The 22,836-nt window shown below is 43.3% G+C and overlaps 1 protein-coding gene across 3 annotated transcripts in view; it reads left to right on the top strand.

Moving 5' to 3' along the window:
* The first annotated feature begins 4,962 nt into the window (after nucleotides 1-4,962).
* Nucleotides 4,963-22,836, top strand: part of znrf2b (zinc and ring finger 2b) — a 45,760-nt gene continuing 27,886 nt past the window's right edge. For all 3 annotated transcript variants that reach the window (XR_011037055.1, XR_011037056.1, XM_068323517.1), the window contains exon 1: nucleotides 4,963-7,482. Coding sequence is in view for 1 of the 3 variants with exons in the window: in XM_068323517.1 (XP_068179618.1) it covers nucleotides 7,074-7,482 (409 nt within the window). In the remaining 2 variants the exon portion in view is untranslated. The remainder of the gene's footprint in view (nucleotides 7,483-22,836) is intronic.

Genomic DNA, 22,836 nt, shown 5'->3' with positions numbered 1-22,836 from the left:
AAATTCAAGATAAAAGTCAGTACACTTCACACTGTTCCAGGATAGCTGTGAACATCATCAAGGACCTCACCCACCCAGCACACAAACTGTTTTCCCATCTACCATCAGGGAAGCGATACCGCATCATGCAGTGCCACACCAGCAGACTAGGAAAAAGCTTCTTTCCACTAGCCATCAGGCTAATCAACAGGTTGAAGCAACCCACATGATCACTGTTCAGGACATTACATCATTTATTAACAGACCATGTCATGAAATTTTACACTTTTTAATCCTATCGGACACTTTTCGTTTTTGGTCATTTTACTGCAGTGTGTGTGTGTGTGTGTGTGTGTGTGTGTGTGTGTGTGTGTGTGTGTGTGTGTGTGTGTGTGTGTGTGTGTGTGTGTGTGTGTGTGTGTGTGTGTGTGTGTGTGTGCGTGCAAATGGTATATATATTTCTGGTTGTTAGCGTTGCGTCAACGTCTGTTCATCCATTTATGTTTCTTTTTATTATTATTTTATCTTATCTGCGCATTGGAGACTGGTGAAACGAAATTTCAATGTCTGTGCTAACATTCTTGTAACATAGATTTTTGACAATAAAGGCTTTGACTTGACTTGAGTTATGGTGGTTTAGGAATGTCCATAATGTGCATCCAGTCCGATCAATAAAAAACGTCCAGAAGGGAGTTTCTCTCCTTGGTTGAGGTTCACATTTACTGCAATACAATAATTACCTTATTGCAGCTGAGATCCGGTCTCAATGATGTTGTATCCATCCACCAACACGTGGTAAAGAACGAGATCCGGTCTCAGCAGATGTCGTATCCATTTGCCAACACTTGCTGGTGTCTTCAAACACAGCTGACATCTTGCTGATTCTTCATCTGATTCTTCATCTGATTCTTGCTGGTATGTTGAACAAACATATGGACATATACTGTATATGGCCCGTAACTAAAAATTAAAAAACCCTTGTATGTCAAGTCCGTCGCATGTCAGGGTACTACTGTATCAGCATACAAATGTTTTTTATTTGACTAAAGTAACTGTTGTGAATCTTTTATGAAGTAGTTAATACACAAATGTGTAAGGCAGTGGTCACCATTTGATCCAGAAGAAAAGAATCATCTACCCAAAGCCTTCTTGAACAACCACCGTACAGACTAGCTCAGACTAAGCACACACACAGAAAACATATGGGAAGATGGGATCATCAAATTGGGAATGGGAAAGTGAAGCCCATGATTTGAGGTGACTGGACACAAAAGTATAGATTTCTTACCTGCAACGAGCAAGAATACGCAAAAAGCCCTGAACAAAATCCAATCCCTCCTTGTGTTCATTCTGGACATATTCATGAAAGTCACTCAAGTCTGATTGAAGATGTACAAATATCTTTATTCCCCCAGATGAACCTGAATTACTAAATAAATAAATAAATAGAAAATAAAACTACAGCTTGACACAACTCCGGTTTACAGTGTTTTAACTCCACCTTTTAATATCTAACCCATTAAACCAGGGTGTGAAGTAGCCTGAAAGTGGCACAATAAACAGAACAATCCGATTTTGATAGAGAGCTGGAGAAGGGAGGTGAAGGGAGAGTGACAAGGGGGAAGAAAGGATCAGATCTGACAACATTCAGCACGGTGAAGGTCAACATTCAATTGTAGGAACAAGAGGAACAGATATTCAACAAGAAGAGGACTTTACCCTTTACTCGTCACATGACACGTGGATTCCAGTCTAGCTTGATTGCACCAGGCACCATCATAAAACACAAAACATACATATGACATAAAACCACATAATGCATAAGGAGGAAACTATTTGAGGGTGATCACAGATGTCTCTTTTCAGGCATGGAGGTTTCATGAATCTCTGCTCACAACCACAACCAGTCCAGGAACCACACCACAAATGTAACGTGAGAGTTCTTATTGACATTGTTGCGCTGCTGCTGACGTCACTGCATCAGGGGTCCAAAGTTGATCAAGTGTGTTTGTGGTTCCACCATCCGACCGAGTGTGGTCCTTCTGGATTTCAAAATAAGAGCCTGACTATCTTTATGGAGAATTAAAATTTGAATGCCCAGAATAAATGGAATCATTTATTGTGTTCTGTCAAGATTATAGACACATTTACATTAAAAGGGTTACAATTCAAATTCTATAACATTCCTATTAAGCAAACAAAACCTACAACTTACACAACTCTTGCAAAATGCAAATTAATCATTTAGACACTTAAAAATTTCAATAAACATCTTTGCATTGATCTTCATACAGAAGTGAACCCATGGTCCCCTCATCCTCATCAAAGTCAGCCTATCAGGATTTAAGATTAAGATTGGTAAAGCAAAACTAGTTTATCCAACTTTTATAATTGGATCTGCCCTATGTTGGACAGACTTATAGATATCTGCCCCCTATGAATATAAATACATAAAAGGTTCAAGTATCATTAAGTATTATTCAGTGAGAAGTGATGTCCTATCTCATTAAGTTTGAAAAGGCATTGGGGAAACGATGTTCCCCTTTATCCTGCACCAACTGGACAGGGGTCTATTCTGACCTGGGACACTTCGTCCCAGCTATGGCCCAAATATTTGTTCAGTTCAAATAAGCAGACGTGGTGAAAACATACAGTAGCTTCCTTCACAGGTGAATATGTACTCAGGCAAAGTTTAAAATGAAGTTGCAAAGCAACTGAAATGAATCGTATACATGACAACGAAGTGTAAATAGAGATATCCATTGTTTCCACAGTACAGTAAACTATGTCGGGCTTGACCTTGATTTTCTAGCCAAGCAGGTAATCCACCTGTTTCTATGGACATAAACAGATGTCACTTATTTTGAAGTTCCTTCAGAGCATCTTGAGCTCAGCAGTCAAGTTCCAGACAGCCTCAGATGGCGTCCGGATAGTATCTACGTTGTGTTTAGGTTAAGAGCTTCATTGTTTGGTTCCTAATTTGCTTATAGATCAGATTTGGTTGTCTTCATGATTCATTTATAAATATATTGACCTCTTTCTTGCTCTAACCTAAGTACATCTGACCATCAAAGGGCAGGGACCCACATACAGATGCTTTTTTACTCAAGTCATCCTCATCATCCACAACGAAAAATATGATTCACGTTCAAACGGATTTACTCGTTGTGAAACTAAACAAATTTTGTGGCTCTGAGGCGAAACACTTTGATCATTTGTCATGATTCCATTTGCACCTTGAAGGTATGAGGTTTTTTCATGTTATACATCAGAATTGCAAATTTACATTGTTCTCATTTTTAGTTAAACATTTAATTCTGGTTCACTTTGTACATGCTAATCCTGTTTACTTCACTATTTAGCAAACTAGTAAACAAGCTAATGCTACTGATTTTTATATTATTCTATGTGCATCTAATAATTTTACAGATTTGTTGAATTTGTTGTGTGAACATAGTACGATACATGGTTTCAGCTTCATGCCATCACATCACCGTCTTCATGGATTTTGGACATTTCTTCTTTCTTATCTTTCTAACAACATCATGAGAACGACAAAGATAAACAAAAATGAGGGTTTTTTTTTTGTAAACTGACACGGCTGTTCTTCTGCCACCGTTTCCTGTTGACATCAAAGGAAAATGACTTAAACTGATTTGTGGGTTAATAACTAGACATGTGTGCCTGGTGTTTAGTGCTTATTACCAGAGATTACATATAAACATTATACATTTAAAATCAGAATTTTAACATTACAAATCTGTGCGTTGTCATTAAATTTATTTTGAACCACTGTTGTGCAGCCTAACAATCTATTGGTGGTTCAACATCCATCCATCCATCCGTCCATCCATCCATCCATCCATCCATCCATCCATCCATCCATCCACCCATCCATGTTTTTATAGACCAGATGACCATAATCATCTTGTCTAGAGCCACTTCTTCTGTTTTTACGGCTCATGAGAGTTGCTGGAGCCTATTCCAGTAAACTATGGACGCAAGGAAGGGAGACAATTCAGGCACGTCGCCGGTGCACCGCGGAACCACATGAAAGACAAACACACACACTGACACCTATGAACAATTTGACAAAATCAATCCCCCTGGAGAGAACTGAAACTGTCCACTCGCAACAAAACTAACAAAATTCCTTTCTTCTTGTCCCATTAGGGGTCGCTCCAGTGTATCGTCCTTTTTCTACTTTAGATGAACGCCAAAGTTTTTCATGCTGGGTCCCCTTCCTGCCACAACCCTCTGCATTTATCTAGGCCTACAGTTGATACTGTCTTGCGCCCTCATAGGGCTACAGATGCTGGGGACTTGATTTTTTTGTTTTTATTTCCATGGTTACAAGCTGGAACATTACTTGATCTTACTCAGTGTGTTAAATATTTTGTCATGAAACCTTGTGTACACATCTTTGATTCATTGGAGGGAGGGGCATTCATACTTGAGTTTGTGTGTGAGGGGGGCAAGATCAAGAGAGAAGGGAGATTATTACTGTACATAACTACAGTGATCCCTCATTCCTTGCGATTAATGCGTTCCAGGAACCACACGCGATTAACGTATTCCACGATAGAGTGACAAATTATTTATCTTATTATTTAGGGTAATTAAAACGTTTATGAACCCTCCCCATACTGATATTAAACCACCTTCTATCTGTATGACCTTTTCCCACACTCTGATAAACTGTTTAAAGCACTTTTGTGTCTCATGGAAGTTTGAGACTCAAGAAACGTAGCGCAATTCTGGATGCGGTCAGCCAATAGAATGCGCATACAGTATCACGTGACTGCCTACCAAAAATCCATGATGAGGTGGAGTCGCAAATCAATCAATCAATCAACATTTATTTGTATAGCACTTAATCAAATCAGCAGACATTTCAACGCGCTTTACAGATAAAGAAACCCAACAGAGCCCTCCAGATCAAGCATAAGTGACAGTGGCGGGGAAAAACTCCCTCATTGAGGAAGAAACTCCGGGCAGGACCCAGACTCTGGAGGGCAGTCATCCGCCTTGACCGGTTGGGTTGGAGAGAAATACAATGGAGATAGGGATGCTTCATGAATGTTCAAACACAAAAAAAATCAGCAAATTATGGAAGCTCATAGTTTGTTATATTTGGATATTCTGAAATTTAGAGTGAAAGGAAAAAAAATGGCTCCAAAGACATGGCTAAATGTAAAGTAAAAAGATGGAAAAACAAATCGTCTACAAACATATCTGCCTGAGTTATGTTAAATACATTTTCATTGGCAATGTTGAGGACACATTTTTGTTGTTGTTGATGTTAATTGTATGGGAAACCGGAGCACCCGGAGAAAACCAAACCAAAATTTAGGCCTTCAAAGGATTAATGTTAAGGCCTTTCTGATGTTGTTAGTAATACAGTGGTACCTCTACTTACGAAACGCCTCAACAGGAAAATATTGCCTCCAGTTACGAAAGAAATTTGGATTTACGAAAGGTAAAAATACAGTGTGGGCTGTTACTCGCAGCTCCCAAAGGTTCCTGAACGCAACATTCTTATAACTCCTCTGCCATTGGCTATTACCTAGTATCTTCCTGGCATCCAATTGGCTAAGAGGGACCTCTGTGTGGAGTTAGATCGGTGCATTGTCCTCGTCATTCGGCCCTCGACCCGTGAGGTGTTTTGATAGTTTGGCGCAAATATATTAACTTTTTGATTATTCGCTATGGACCCCAAGAAAGTGACGGAGAAAAGAGGAAAAGAAAAGACAGATGAGTTTTTTTGTCCATACAAACAAAGCAAGAGATAATAGAAAAGCATGAGAAAGGGATGCATTTGGTTGATCTTGCCAAAGAATATGGCCAAAGTGTATCTACAGTTGCTACGTTATTAAACAAAAGGAAGTTTAAAGAGTTTAAGGCATTGCGTGGGTCGTTGGAGAAGTTCAAAAGGAGGACTGGAATTCACTCTGTTGTTCGGCATAGTGAGGCAAGAGCGCATGAACCAAAAGAGGGCAAAATACAGCAGTAAAACGTAAAATGACCATAATTTTTATCCTTTACTCTATTCTTTGTTTTTTACGTTATGCACAACTCTCATTTATTGCGTAATAATCTAATCGTAACATGTAATTGTTACATGTTTTGATGCATTTTTATGCTTTATAAAACATGTCGGAATTTTTGGGTGCTTGGAATAGATTAGGGTATTTGCATGGAAAACTCGTCTCTAATCACAAAATTTTCTACTTACGTACTTTCTTCTGGAACCAATTAATTTAGTAAGTAGAGGTACCACTGTAGATGTCAGATGCAGTGCGCCCTCACACATTACGAATACAGAAAATTTAGATGGTTGAACAGAGACAGATACAGATAGTGGTGTATTCGCTCATCCCTAATTATTATGTAACTATATCATCATGTGTGCACATTACAGTCACCAACCAACACAGTGCTGTTCAGCCCCTACGTGACTGTGTGTTAGTAGTTCTCCAGACACGCAGGTCCGTCAGGATGTCTTTGCTGCATTGGTTTTCCTCTTGACCTTGGTTTACCTGGCTTTCAGCTCATCGTGAAAAGCCGCAATAACTTTATTTTGAAAGGTCTCCCGGAAGCAGTCGTGAGCTCTGATGGCTCTACGGCTCACACCAGTGACTCTCCTTGGCGTCACCGATAAAGCGGTGTCGTGCTTGGCTTTCTCCTCCATCACTTCCTCCTTCTGAGCGATGTGTCGTCCGGCGGGGAGGCGTGAGGAGCCCGGCTCGTCGCTCCGTCGTGCCGCTCGGGAGTCATGGCGGGCCGGACACTGAAGGAGAACCTCCACTGGAGCTCAGCTGCACAGCGGTGGCTCAGACAAGGACGAGTCCCAGTGACCTGCAGCTCGACTCGGACCGCGGCGAACCGAACCATGGTGACGGCTCCAAACTTTTCCGCGCATCCGTAGCTCCCGTCACGGATGGTCGCTGCAACTTCTCGTCCAGTCGCGTCTTTCTGGTGCCGCTGAGATCGTAGTTGGTTCTGCGGTCCTTCCACTTCGTGTGTCCCGTGAATCGGGCGCTCCGTCCCGCGGGGGCTCCCTTGTGCCTCCACCAGGGCCAGCGGAGGTCAGCATGGGGGCGAAGCAGAGCAGCCCGCCCGCCAACCCGGCTGCTGCCGGCCGGACCAGAGCCTACTCCGGCTCGGACCTGCCCTCCAGCACGTCCAACGGCAGCGGAGGTCACGTCAGCCGGACCCCCGTCGGGGGGGTGAGGTATCACGCCTACGGTCCGGGGGGGGCGTCCGGAGCCGCGTCCAGCACCGGAGCCAGAGTGAGGTCTGCGGCGGGCTCGGGGGGCTCCGGGACCAGACCCCGGTCCGGGATCGACATCCCGAACAGCAGCGGAGCCTACAGCTCCCAGGAGTCCGGCGGCAGCAGCCCGGAGGAGGCGGCGGACGGGCAGCACTCCGGGGGGGGACGTGACGGACCCCGGTTGGTCATCGGGTCGCTGCCGGCTCACCTCTCGCCTCATCTGTTCGGAGGTAAGCGGGCAGAGCCGTGGTGTGGGGCAGACACGGCCCGGTGGTGACTCTGTGTTTACCCCGGGGTAGTGGTGGTGGTGGTGGTGGTGGTGGTGGTGGTGGTGGTGGTGGTGGTGGTGGTGGTGGTGGTGGGGGGGGGGTTATCATGTTATCACAATCACATTGTGCACACTGCTCGAACAGCGACATAGTCAAGATGTGAAAACAAACAACGGGCTCCAAACCTGTTCAGGGTGTGAAGAAACTGGTGAGTTGCTCACGTTGATGACGTCACGTGAGAGCGTTTGCTGTTCTAACAGCACGTGTGAACCTATGAGGTCATTCAATGTGAAACAAGTCAAAGCCGCGGTATAGGAGGACTTTATTTATGAAATGATTGTACCATTCCTGGTTATCATTTATTTTTAGCACGCATTCATGTAAAAAAAAAAAAATCACGTTCAAAAATAAACTCATCATCGATTTTATGTAGGTAGTCACCGATAATGTATGTGTTACCGGTCCCAAATACTGAGGGACGTAATAACAAATGAATGGCGGTTCTGTACGCCTCGCACCCTGAAAACACAGGAAAACAGTCACAGGAATGAGAGAGACGAACCACCCTTGTTGCATCTCCAGTATGTTCTCTTTTTATTTCACAATTATTCACAACATTACGATAAACATTCATGTCCCTAATCTCTCCCTAATACAATAAAGTTCATGTCTCAATGTCCATTGTGTGGCTCTCATACTGTATGTCCATGCTTAAACTCCAGGACACAGTGTATTCCGCTCCATCTCACATCACAGTCAGTTTAAGATTTTCCCCATAAAACTCAAAATAAGCCAAAAATAAATAAACATGAACCAGGGGGATTCAGATGGTATATTACTTTTGTCCCAAAAGCATATTTTCGGCATCTATGCTATTATCATGGCTACTATGATATGTAGTGCTCTGGTATAATCTAAAACAGTAAACTCATTGCATAGGGAATGTTAATGGACTAATATACAGTAAAACTAACAACTTTAAAACTGACGAAAATGCAGTTTCCCCCTTCATACTGTAACTATTTATTCCTGAAGGCACATGAAACTAATAGTGCTTTTTATAAACAGAAAATAGCCATTCAAAAATATATGCATCTACTTGTTCAAGTAATTTCCATAATGCACCATAGTAAACAAAGATCCTACAATATTAATTTAATCATATCCCAACAGAAACGCTCTATTTACAATGTTTGTCAGGTGTGCAGGGCCAAAAGAAGGAAAACAACTAAAATCTTGCCACGCAATGTGCACGTATGCAAATGAACTCTGCCTAATATTTAACAGGTAGGCGCCATTTTCCGAAACTCCCGCCAAGTGGCTTTGCTTGCTAGGCGGAGTTTTCTAGCTAACATCAAACTTACTTTTATACGTTGAGAAACGCCACCAAAGCATGTCAATAATGCTAAAAATAATTATCTCTTAGAAGGTAGTCATTTTGTGGTTGTCACAATGTACTAACCTGAAAACACAGGAAAACAGTCACAGGAATGAGAGAGACGAACCACCCTTGTTGCATCTCCAGTATGTTCTGAGGAGAGGGGCCGAGGTCCGTCACCTAGAGTCACCTGGGTGCAACGCGACCTGCACTTAGGTTCCGCCCTCCTGTTTCCCTGTTACATGAGTTACTTTGTCTTAAAATAAAGACGAAATTAATATCTGGGAGGACAGACATTAATATAAAAATGTTTCATCAATTACAATTGGTGAAAATAAAGTGCTGACAAATCAATAAAATAATATGTAAAAATTAATCCCTAACAATGAAAACAAATATGACCATATATTTTGAGTGTACCACACACTCCCCAACAAATAGAAGTGGCTCCTGACACCTGATTAGATCAACTCAAAACCTCAAGAATTCAAACACCACATCTCCAATCAAGGTAGGTATGGAATGTAGGTAAGTATGGCTCCAATGTATGTGCATGTGTGTCAAAAGTTTCTCCTTTATGTAGATGTACATGTAAAGGTCTCTTCCCTGTCGTTCAGAAGCAATGGATTGGTGGGTGTGAGTATGGGACAAAAGAGGGGGGCTGGAAGGGATGAGGGTAGAAGCAGGGATAAAACCAGTGACTATACTGAAAGGGGTGGACTTCAACTGCATTTACAGTGGGGCGCAGCTCATAGGCTGGTTGGCCAAGGGATGGGTATGTGAAAACAACATTAGGCCGTCTTTCTCTGGTGGATTGTCTCAGAGGGATTTGGGGTTCAACATGAGGTTCTGGAACATCCTCCTTCGGGTGAGCCATTTGAGGGGCCTCTTGATCATTATTGGGCTGAAACTGATCCCTGTCAGGCTGATACTGACCCAGTTCATGCTCATCCTCACTATGCATTCCTGGCTCCTCTCCTGCAACATCCTCCATTTCCAGTTCCAGTCCGGCTTTATCTCTCTCCTCTGGGTGAGTTTCACTCCGTTCCAGTCTGTTCTGCAAAGTGCGGCAATTACTTTGGTCTGGCAAGTTTCTGCCCGTCCTTTCCGCAGGTAGTCTTAGCCAATAATGAGGCACACCTTCCTCTCCATCAGAGTCACTTGTATCTGACTTCTGTCTATGTTCTGTGGTTTGTGAGGTGACTGTGGGCTTCCTAGTTTTTCTGTGTGACTTGGGCACATGCGCAACAGGGCTCTGGGGTGCTTCTAGGGGCAAGTCATTCACTTGTAACAGCAGGTTTCTGTGTAGAGTGCGAACGGGCCGGTCTCCGGCTTCTGGGCTTACTTTATAGACAGGGTTTTCTCCAACCTGCTCTCTTACAACATAGATGGTCGGCTCCCAGTACGGCCTGAGCTTTCCGGGCCCACCTCTTTCACTAAGATTACGTACGAGAACTCTGTCCCCAGGCTCTAGAGTCACACCTTTACTTCTCTTGTCATAGTGGGCTTTCCCTTTAGCACTGGACTGCTGGCTGTTTGCATTTGCTATTCGATATGCCTCAATCATCTTTTCTGCCCATTTTCCAGCATAGCCCCTTGGAGTTTCCGTTTCTTTGTCTGTTACAAGGCCAAAGAGAAGGTCAATGGGGAGGTGAGGATGACGGCCATACATCAAGTAGTACGGGGAGAAGCCCGTGGCCTCATGCTTGGTGCAATTATATGCGTGAAGCACATGAGGTAAGTGGTCCTTCCAATTTTCTCTTTCTTTCTCCCCTAGGGTCCGCAACATTTGCAGGAGAGTGCGATTTAGCCGTTCAGCAGGATTGCTCTGAGGGTGATAGGGGGAGGTCCTTGAGTGGCCGACACCGGACAATTGTCTGAGTGATCTGAATAGTTCATTTTCGAACTCCCTGCCTTGGTCGTGGTGCAATTTAGTGGGGTAGCCAAATCTAGGGATAAAATCATTAAAAAGCCGATCAGCAGCCGTCTTGCCAGCTTTATTTCGAGTGGGATAGGCCTGAGCAAACCTTGTGAAGTGATCTACAACTAATAGAATGTACTCCCATCCCCCACGAGAGGCTTCTAGATGGAGAAAGTCTATACACACGAGTTCGAGGGGCGAGTTAGATGTAATACTGCCCATAGGTGCTCTTTCATGTGTGGCTGGCTTTTTCTGCTTAAGGCAAGGGCACTTTCTGGTTATGTACTGTTCAATCTCATTTTTCATAAAAGGCCAGTAGAACCGCTCTCGTACTAGGCTCAAAACCTTTTCTACACCGACATGGCCCATGTTGTCATGCAAGTGAGTGAGTGCTAGTTGTCTGTAAGTGGCCGGCAGGACCAGCTGTCGTTGCCCTATCGTTCTCCGATAGAGGAGACCATCCTCTATATGCAGTCTGTTCCACTCCCTTAAGAGTCTCCTTGTAGCTGTGTCCACTTCCCTCTTGTCATCCTCTGTTAGTTGTGTGTTTCTTTCCTTTAGCTCCATAACTTTCCCAAGTACTGGATCCATCCTTTGTTCTCTTACGATTTCATCATGACTGAGTGCCTGCATAGGTTCTGTGTGGGGCTGGCTTTGGGACGCCATGTTGAGAGCGGCCACCCAGGCTACGTCTCCCTGCTGGGCCCTTCGGGTTCCTTCCCACACAGCGCCTACAGCCTCCTCCGATAGCTCCTCAGAGCACCTCTTCATGAGAGTGTCAATGTCAAGGGGTAGATGAGATAAAGTGTCGGCGTCTATGTTGATCTTGCCTGGCCGATATCTTATGTCAAAATGGAAATCAGCTAGTTGACCCACCCAGCGGTGGCCCACGGCGTTAAGTTTGGCTGAGCTGAGGATATATGTCAGTGGATTATTATCTGTAAAGACGGTGAAACCCGGGGCATAGAATAAATAATCCCTGAATTTATCACATATCGCCCACTTTAACGCCAGGAATTCTAACTTTCCACTGTGTAGGTGATAATTCTGTTCGGCGGGGGTTAGGGTGCGCGACCCATAGCCAATTACCCGAAGTTTCCCACCCTGGTTCTGATAAAGAACTGCACCTAACCCTTTCTGGGAAGCGTCTGTGTGGAGTGTGAAAGGAAGGCTAAAGTCTGGGTACGCCAATACAGGGGGGTTGCAGAGCATTTCTATTAACTGTTCCAGTACCTGCTGATGTCCCTCATTCCACTCTACTGGGGCCCGGGAGGACAGCTGGGGCCCTTTCAATTTCCCACGTTTTGTTTTGGGCTGCAGTGTATCGGGCTGGGACTGAAGCAGGTCGTACAGGGGCTTGGCTGTACGTGAAAAGTCCTGCACAAATGTTCGATAGTAACTGAGAAATCCCAGCATCTGTCTGACTTCCCCGACTGTCTTAGGTGTTTTCTCTTTCAGTATCCGCACGGCCTCCAGATCCTTGGGGTCCACTCTCACTCCCTCTGCTGAAACCAGCCTACCAACGTAGCGAACCTCTTTGCGGAATAACTCACACTTTTCTGGTTTCAGTTTCACGCCGTGGCGCTGCAGGGCTTGGAGGACTCGGCGCAGCACTTGAACATGGTCATCAAAGGATTTTGAGAAGCAGAGGACGTCATCAAGGTAGGGGATGCAGCATTCATCCCTCAGCCGGTCGAGCATCTCCTCCATGCTCCTTTGAAATGCTGCTGGGGCATTTGATAGTCCGAAAGGGATGCGGACCCATTCATAGAGTCCCCAGGGGGTGGTGAACGCAGTCCGGTACCTCGATCCTTCGGCGATAAACCCTTGGTGGTACGCCTTGCCCTGATCAAGGATCGAGAACCAACTATACCCTCCTAACGAGTCAGTGAGATCCTGGATTCGGGGGAGGGGGTGTCGGTCTGGCACAGTCTTGCTATTCAGCAGCCTGTAATCGATACAAAGGCGCAAAGAGCCATCTTTTTTCCTCACACATATGACAGGAGCAGCATATGGGGATTGGGACTTGACAATCCATCCTTTCACTAACAACTCCTGAATATACTCCTTTACCTCTTTGTAAAGTGGTTTGGGGATGGATGCATAAGACCTTTGGGTTGGAGTATTATCCTTGACTTTGATCTCCATCTGCAAAGTGGGGATACAGCCGATATCACTACTGTCGCGGGCAAATGCTCCTGACTCTGTGCGGAGCACCTCCTCCACCATCTGCTTTTGGTCGGTGTTTAGATGACTGAGGTCGACAGGCGGTAACCAGGGTTCAGTGGGAGAGTCACTAGGGGGCGTGCTACTGACCTCAGCTGCTGTTACCTTTAACGGTGTGACCTCAGCTGGTTGTGACTCTGGTGAGTCTGTTTCTAGGATCTTATCAATATGTTGGATAGTACCTAGGGCAGTTCTTTTTGGTAAGATAATCTCATGCTTAGAGTGGTTAGAGATGGGCACCTTGACACAAGGCCGTTGGGTGTTATTGACTTCCAGAAGGCCTTCTCCAACACCTAACTGTCCCAGGGCAGTGCTCTCTTCTGTGGGTTCATACAGAACGAGGGGTTCAGAGGAATCAAAGGTTGGAGGAACCCTGCAGTGCACATGTACAGTTTTACCAGCTGGGACAACAATGTTATCTTTCCCCACTCTGACTGTGGCCGGCCCACAATCTGTCTTTGGTGGGACCTGGAGGAAATTGGCAAAGGCTGCCCACTGTTCTTCTTTGACTTTCAGCGCACTGCGTAGGAGGCTGACCACTAAGGCAATTGCCTCCTCGTCATCTCCCTTGAGAACCTCCTCAAGTACATTAGAGCCTACTAAGGGCACGGCTACTGGCATCTGACTGACTAGGAATGGGGTGGGTATAGTGACATTGGGGTGTCCACTACCTGTCAGACTGACAGTGAGCTCAACCCACCCATCGTAGGGGATAGCATGGCCAGTTACACCTTTAAGATCAAGGGGTAAGTCAAGAAGCTCTTCTAGTGGTCTCACAGCATAATGAGGAATGTGAGTGTTATGCCACTCTCTATCAATCATACTCACTTGCGATCCAGAGTCAATTAAGACTTCCATTGTCTTACCATTGAGCAAACATTTTAGCTTGGCCTTTTTGCCAATCAGGGGTACTCTCTTTTGGGGGGTACTTTGGCAGGTAAGTACATTTGGCTTTGTGTGTTCCTCTGGCTGGTTTGATGGCTGTTTAGGGATGGGGCTTGAGGGACGGGGGATAGAACTCGTTGGTTGGGAGATGGGGCTTACCCCTGACTGGGACTTGGGCTTTACACCGGTCACTGACTGTCCCTCGGCAGAGACCGGACACCGTTTCCCTGAAACTTGGTTCGCTTTAAACATCCCACCGCTCGGTGTCCTGTTTCTCCACATACAAAGCAGTGGCTGCACTCCTGCAGGTTCTTTTCAATGCATTTTGGGCAGCGAGCTATCTTTACCCTTGTTTGGAGGTTGGGCTGAGAGGGAGAGCGTGGCTGGTAGCGAGACTGTGGTGCTGACAAATTGGACTTCTGGGTGTTTGCTACCTGTTGATCCATTAGAGAGGCCACCATCTGTGTTAGGTTCTCTACCTGGGCACTAAGTTGTTGTATGATCTGGGAGCTATTGTCTGCGGCTGTGGCAACTGGTTTGTCATTGCTATTCCCAGGTCCTGTTTCTACCTTGACACTGTGTGCATGTGTTGACTTTTGACGTGGAAGTTGGCCGAGTCTGCGCTGATGCTCATTTTCCTCATTTATTATTTTCGTTATCTCACTAAGGATTTCTTCATCCGTGATTTGGTTGTTCGAGACCAGTGGTCTCACTCTCTGCCGGAGCTCGGTGTGTTTTGCCCCAAGGCCCTGATAGATAGTGTGGAGGAAAACTTCTTGGATGGTTTTAGGATCATATGTTATATCTGCATCGGCCTGCTTCGACTGAAAAAGAAGTTTTTGTTTGAGCCCAATCATGCGATATATAAATTGCTGGGGTGCCTCCTGCTCAGCTTGCTTAGCGCACATTAATTCCTGAAACATCTCTGTGTTTGCCTTCTCTCCTAGATGTGACCTGAGGAAGCCCTTAAGTTCAGGGATAGTTATTTCATCTTTGTTCAGGAGCATATCCTTAAAGGTGCCTGGTTTAATTACTCTCAACACACCACGGACTACTTCTGCCTCTGTAAAGCCCTCTTTGACTCCCTCATTAATTTGTTTAACTATGTTGTTATAGCCAACCTCAGAACTTTGGTCTCCAATTTGACCGCCATGCACCTTGAATTCTCTGCGCTGGAAATAGGGAAGGTCTCTCAGGGGAAACAGTCTCTCAGATGCCCTCTGTGGCATTTGGTGTGGTGTTGACTCACTCTGGTGGGTGAATACAGTGGCTGGTGGATTAGCGGTAGCTTCGCATTGTCTTAGTTGTTCACCCAACTCTTCATACACTTTTCTCAACTTTTCCACCGACTGTGTGGCTGTGTGGGTATGTGCTTTTGAGTGAGGATGTTGAGATGTGTGTTCTGCGCTTACAACAGATGAACTGGGATTGAGTGTAGTGTGTGTGACACCAATTAACGTTTCTACTGGTACATCACCTGAAACATCTGTATCTGCACAAACAAGCTTAGACACCAGATCTGCCAACCTAAGTATGTGTCCCATACCTTCATCTTCTAACTCTAACAAGGCCCTGGACTGCATGTAGGAGAACACGTAGTCGAGACAGCTCTCCTCATTACTCGGGTCCAGCTGGGTTTCGTCGTCGTTGTTGTCAGCCGCAATGTCCTTGGCAACCTGATAGATGTCGGTGCTTGAGAGCTTGAACAAATTTTTCTTGATACTCCAAACCACTTCTTTGCGTTGAGTTCCCATGGTGCGTGAGTGTCTCTGTCTCCAACGGTAGGGGGAAGTGGCTCTACCTGGCGTGTTCTGACCCCTCAACTCAGCAGTGCGGCTCCCTTGTGAAGTGAAGATCCTTCTTCTCCCTCTGGACACCCACCGACTGGCTCTTGGGCTGCAGCAACGTCTCGACACCTCGGTCTTACGGTTCTGGTATCACTGGATCTCTCCTCCGCTGATCGGGAAAGGAAAGATCCCGGACGAGCCCCCACAGTTTGTTACCGGTCCCAAATACTGAGGGACGTAATAACAAATGAATGGCGGTTCTGTACGCCTCGCACCCTGAAAACACAGGAAAACAGTCACAGGAATGAGAGAGACGAACCACCCTTGTTGCATCTCCAGTATGTTCTCTTTTTATTTCACAATTATTCACAACATTACGATAAACATTCATGTCCCTAATCTCTCCCTAATACAATAAAGTTCATGTCTCAATGTCCATTGTGTGGCTCTCATACTGTATGTCCATGCTTAAACTCCAGGACACAGTGTATTCCGCTCCATCTCACATCACAGTCAGTTTAAGATTTTCCCCATAAAACTCAAAATAAGCCAAAAATAAATAAACATGAACCAGGGGGATTCAGATGGTATATTACTTTTGTCCCAAAAGCATATTTTCGGCATCTATGCTATTATCATGGCTACTATGATATGTAGTGCTCTGGTATAATCTAAAACAGTAAACTCATTGCATAGGGAATGTTAATGGACTAATATACAGTAAAACTAACAACTTTAAAACTGACGAAAATGCAGTTTCCCCCTTCATACTGTAACTATTTATTCCTGAAGGCACATGAAACTAATAGTGCTTTTTATAAACAGAAAATAGCCATTCAAAAATATATGCATCTACTTGTTCAAGTAATTTCCATAATGCACCATAGTAAACAAAGATCCTACAATATTAATTTAATCATATCCCAACAGAAACGCTCTATTTACAATGTTTGTCAGGTGTGCAGGGCCAAAAGAAGGAAAACAACTAAAATCTTGCCACGCAATGTGCACGTATGCAAATGAACTCTGCCTAATATTTAACAGGTAGGCGCCATTTTCCGAAACTCCCGCCAAGTGGCTTTGCTTGCTAGGCGGAGTTTTCTAGCTAACATCAAACTTACTTTTATACGTTGAGAAACGCCACCAAAGCATGTCAATAATGCTAAAAATAATTATCTCTTAGAAGGTAGTCATTTTGTGGTTGTCACAATGTACTAACCTGAAAACACAGGAAAACAGTCACAGGAATGAGAGAGACGAACCACCCTTGTTGCATCTCCAGTATGTTCTGAGGAGAGGGGCCGAGGTCCGTCACCTAGAGTCACCTGGGTGCAACGCGACCTGCACTTAGGTTCCGCCCTCCTGTTTCCCTGTTACATGAGTTACTTTGTCTTAAAATAAAGACGAAATTAATATCTGGGAGGACAGACATTAATATAAAAATGTTTCATCAATTACAATTGGTGAAAATAAAGTGCTGACAAATCAATAAAATAATATGTAAAAATTAATCCCTAACAATGAAAACAAATATGACCATATATTTTGAGTGTACCACATATGCAATGCATTCTATTGGCTTACGGCATCCGGAAGTGCGCTGCGTTCTGTGAGACACTTCTGTGAGACACAAAAGTGCTTTAAACAGTCTATCAGAGTGTGGGAAAAGGTAATATAGGTGGAAGGTGGTTTCTATCAGTATGGAGAGGGTTAATAAATGTTTAAATTACCGTAAATAATAAGATAATTTTTTTCCGCTATATTGTGGAATTTCTTTTTCACTGGTGGTCTCTGGAACGCATTAACGACGAGTAACGAGAGATTGCAGTAGTAGAGAAAAACTGTCGCCGTCTCGTCTTTAGCTGCTTTGTCCACATTGTGGGTCACAGGGGTTGCTACAGGATGATAATATGATATTTACATGTTGTTATTGTGATTTATTGCACAGCAACATAATGTTTTTTTGAAAGTTTACTGGTGATTTTACAATTCCAGTATTTGTGGAAGACAAACGTAAAGTGGAGTAAAATGACGTAACCTTGATTTTTATTTTTTCATGTATTTTTTTATGAAATACGTATAATTAAGAATGACATCATTCAAAATGCCGTAATTCAAGGTGAAACTTGTTGATTTCCTGAAGGTTTTAGAGCTGAAGTCTATTGTTGAGAATGAATTGAGATAATATCATGATGCAGGTAAATATTGTGATACATTATGAATAGATAAATCTTAAAATATTTAGTATTGTATTTAATTTGGGGCTACTGACAAAGACATTTAACAATTCTGAAGCTTTTTCTCTTGAAAGCAAACATTTTGTTGTCGGAACCCAATCTGCTCTGATCTCTACCAAACAAACACCGGCCTCCTTTGTGAAGTTCGTCGATCAGCCATTACTGCTTCATTGATTGATCACTCAGCGTACATTTAATCCTGAGACTGATCGAGTGATTGGTCAGTCACCTCAGGGCATTGCCGACTCTCCAAAAGCATTGAGGGTGTTAAGGTTTAAGGTCCAATCAGTACTGCGGGTGAGGGATGGCCTCACAGCCAGCTTTGAAATTAAGTGTTTTTAATTGTTTGTAGTTGTTCTGGGCCTCGTCCATGCTTGGAAAGTGGACAAAAATACTGCTGTCAAGTCTCCAGCAGAACCAAAAAACTTCAGGAAGCCAAATAAACATTGGTCAGACATGACTTATTAAAGTTTTATGAAATAAATCTCTTCACCCAAGCCAAGAATAATTGCGATTTATCTTATATACTCGTTGATAACAAAATAAAGTACAGAAATTAATGTTATTTGTTAATAGTCAAAATACCCTCTTAGAGGAAAGGAGGGCACATATTTCCATTAACAAACACATACACTGTCACAGCTCCAGTATTCCACCTGTCACCAAACCCTTATCATATCAAAATTAAGGCAGTAAAATAATGTGATTGAAATATTTTGTAATTAATTTATTCAAACCGTGCACTCTCTTAACAAGCGGTCATTGTGCAGTACCAACTGTCTTCCCACATGCTACAGCATCACTGACTGGCTTGTAACTGAACACTCAGAATTGATGGTTTTCATCTTTCTTATGAGTCCTGACCAGCTTGCATTAATGCAGCTCAAATATATCGACATAGCACAATGACTTCACTTCATTAATGACATTTGTTCACAAGGGAAGATTAGAAAACGGGTGAGAAGAACTGAGATCGTCAGATCAGCTTCAAAATTTGCTTTGTCCTATTGTTGACAACACACACAGCGGTTGTGAGTGAAGATTTGCGGTGTACACACTTTCTAGAATGAGTTTTTGCACAAATACAAAACATCTGGACTACAGAGCGCGAGTGCGCACTGTACTGTATATCTAGTGACTAGTGCAGGCATGGGCAAACCATGTTTAAACTTGTTTAAACAAATATAACAAGAACCAAGGCAGTCAAGAGACTTCAACATCCCACGAAGGGTAGGTAAGGGTTCCCTAAAAGTAGAACCTGACAAGTGCATGGCTTTGACCTATCCTGAAAGGTCAAAGCTATGCACTAGCTTGGACCATAGATAAAAGCCAGTGCATAGGTAGATCAAAGCACTAGCTTTGATCTATGGTCTTACTCACGCTGGCCTTCCCCCTTGTCTTTCTATCTATCCAGTTCCTGAGTGTACAAAAGTTGAAATTTGACCTTGACCTAGTTTTCTCAAGGTCAAGGTCATCATCTGAATTTCATCCCCTTTGCTGCCCGAGTAATGTGCTTTTTGTTTCATCTTTCTATCTGCAACAGTTGTGAAGATATTTGGGGGATATACGGATGAACGAACAGACGGACGAACACACGAACACTGACAATACATCACCACTTTGAAGCGGGATGTAATTAAATAAATTGCTTTAATTTTATATAATGGTTTTTACATATTGCTTTCAATTATTACAGATAATCACCCCATCTATCTGCTCCACAGCTGGACTGTCAGTCAGGATGTTTGCCTACCCTTGGAGACGTCATTACATCCCGCTTTAAAGCGGTAATGTATTGTAATTGTCAGTGTACATGTGTTTGTCGGTTTGCTCGAATGTCCACCAAATATCTTCAACCATTGCAAATAGAAGGATGAAGGAAAAAGCACATTAATCAGACAGCAAAGGGAATGAAAATGAGATGATGACCTTGAAAAAAACTAGGTCAAGGTCAAATTTCAACTTTTGCACTCATCGGGATTTTTGAAAGACAGTCACATGATACCATATGCGCATTGTATTGACTGATTGCATCCAGAAGTACACTACTTTCTGTGAGTCTCCGACTTACGTGAGACACAAAAGTGTTTTAAACAGTCTATCAGTGTGGGAAAAGGTAATACAGATAGAAGGTGGTTTAATATCAGTATGGGGAGGGTTCATAAATGTTTAAATTACCGTAAATAATAAGATAAATAGTTTGTCGCTCTATCGCGTAATTCGTTAATCGCGTGTGGTTCCTGGAACACATTAACCGCATGGAACTACTGCACACTGTATACCTTTTTAGGTACACATCTCTGAAACCTGATGAGATATGATGAAAACAAAAACAAAAAGCAACATTTTCAGGAAACCAGAGGCACAAAAATGTGTAGGTCAGGGTAAAATGTTGACTTCAGGGGTGTCGCGGTATGTTGCAGTCTGTGACTGCCTTTTTATAATTTATAACTGGTTGATTTTAAAAGGTTGCGCTCTCCCTGTCTGTTGACTGTCTGTCCGTCTGTCTATCATGTTATTCATGTCAGTGTCTGGGCTTGCACCAGGAGTTAGTATGACTAAGCCACTGTGGCTCAGTGTAAAAGAATTGAGTAAGCCACAAAAAGCCACATTCTGTTTCCAAGATAGCGGCTTGCTATAATGGCAAATAAAACTTACGAAATATTACTCAATGTTTACTTGTATGACTATCTTTGCAAGTTTTGAATTGTTGGGTGGTGTAAAACCAATCCTGTCGTGGAGTGTGTGTGGGGGGAAAGCCCCCCACAGGGAGGTCTGGGGGGCCTCCCCCGGGAAATGTTTTAGAAAATGGGGTGGTTTTCCTGCTTTCTGAGGGAAAAATCTTCTGATCAGTTTTCTTACAAAAATACACTAAAGTCAACAGTTCAAGCTTAACTATCTTTATTTCTGTCATACTTTATTCAGGTATAAATGTGAGATTCAACAATTGAAAACTTGCATTCACTATGTGAAGATACAGTCATACAAAATATTACTCAATGTTTACTTGTTTTACTTGGACTAGAAGACATTTTAACTTTGACTTGGACACTTTGATTTTAATAAATTTGATACCTGGTATTACTCAATGTTTACTTGTAAGTTTTACTTGCTATTATAGCAAGCGAGGTGAATACACATTTACATGCATCACTGGTTGTTCCTGCTGGTAATAGGGATCAAAAGTCTAAGACTAAAAAAAAGTATTGATAATATCTTTCATTTACCTTCTGATTGGTCTGTCACCACTCCTACCCCCTCTCAGCATTCACCATTTGCTGATTAATTAGTATTTTTAAACAAATTCTACTGTATGACACTGGATTCTTAATTTATTTAGATCGATCGTCCTCGCCTTGTAGTACACCAATTCACGGGTTTAGCTTGTAAAAACAATATTTTGTTTTTCATTGGACAAGAGGAGGTTATGACCCGAGTGCATATTTAATGATCGGGAGCGTTCGGGTCACTTCGGCTATTTCCGTCGGCATGCGAAAAAGCGGCACTAGCGGAAATAGCGCTCGCTAGCGAGTGGCGCTAGCGAGCGGCGCTAGCGAGCGAAAAAGTTGCAAGTTTTAGCTTTTTTTCCCGTATAAAAATAAGAACGCCACTGTGGCTAAACAGTCTAAAAAGCTTGTAGCCAATCTGGAATTTACTTCGCCTATGGCGAAGTGGCGAATGGCTAGCGCAAGCCCAGACTGTGTTGATGAAAGTGAGTGCATTCCCTAATAGCTCAACCAAATCAAACACACATGCATGTAGAGTACAAACTTACATTGGGTTGTGTACAAAGTTGATGTGAGTCAGCAGGCATGCTCCCAATAATTAACTCATCAAGTGTCTTTTTTCTGTTATTGGGTGAATCCATACGACACACATCTGCAGGCTTTGTTAGCATGAGGTTTGGTGTTCTCTGGTGCTGCATTGTGATTAAAACAAAGTGTGATGGAAAACAGCAGAACAGCCCAGCAGCAAGCCCAATGGTCAGCCTGTCCACTGAAGTGTGCTGAATGCTGACGGAGCATTATGCCTCTGGTAGAGATGACGTTTAAACTGCACCAAATCGATTCACACAGCAACCTGAGGAATGCTGGAACATAGCCAGTGTGTGTATGCATGCTATAGTATTTGTACACTTACTTCAATGGCTTGGTTTACTGTTTTCTCTGTTAATCTTGCTGTAATGGTGAGTTTGTCATAGACACAAAGCAATTTATTAGTTTAATGCTGACTAGGTTTTCTAGAAGAAAAAAAAACATGCTTGTCTGTGATTGGATAACTCGTTCAATAACAGCCCCGCAGCTTTGGAAACAGTTCTATACTGAAGCAAATGCTTAACGTGTTACCAGCTGGCAAATAGTAAAACAAGTCACGGACAAGGCATCTGATCCTGAGAAACGTATGTCACATTGAAGATGACGCTAGGTCAGACAGGACAACGGTGACTGAGGGTTTGATGGTTTGCTGTCCTCTCCTCAGCACTCATAATAAAGGTCATAATAAAAAAGGAAAAACACCCAGAAATGTAACTTAAGAAAAGGTTCAATAAATTCTGCACAGTTGTCTCTCAATGTGGTTCCTCTCGTGACCTTTGCAGCAGCAGCTGCAGGATTCTATAGGTTGCATTTAATTTGCAACGAGCAGTTCCATCGTGCACTTCCTGGGTGTAGGTCAGCAGCACTGGAGATAGACTCCACAGTGGCAGAACTACCTAAATACTCTGATCACTGTGTGTGTGTTTTCAGCATAATCATAATTTTCCATTATCAATTTATGGATTATACAGCAGTGTCCCCAACAGTACCGGTCCGTGGGTCAATTCGTACCTGGTCACACAAAGAATATACAGATAGAACTTAACATTATTCATTCATTCATCTT

Source organism: Antennarius striatus, chromosome 9 (assembly GCF_040054535.1).
Source record: "Antennarius striatus isolate MH-2024 chromosome 9, ASM4005453v1, whole genome shotgun sequence".
In the NCBI taxonomy this organism is placed as follows: Eukaryota; Metazoa; Chordata; class Actinopteri; order Lophiiformes; family Antennariidae; genus Antennarius; species Antennarius striatus.
The sequence above is the reverse complement of the archived record's forward strand: the minus strand, read 5'-3'. Positions and strand labels throughout refer to the sequence as shown.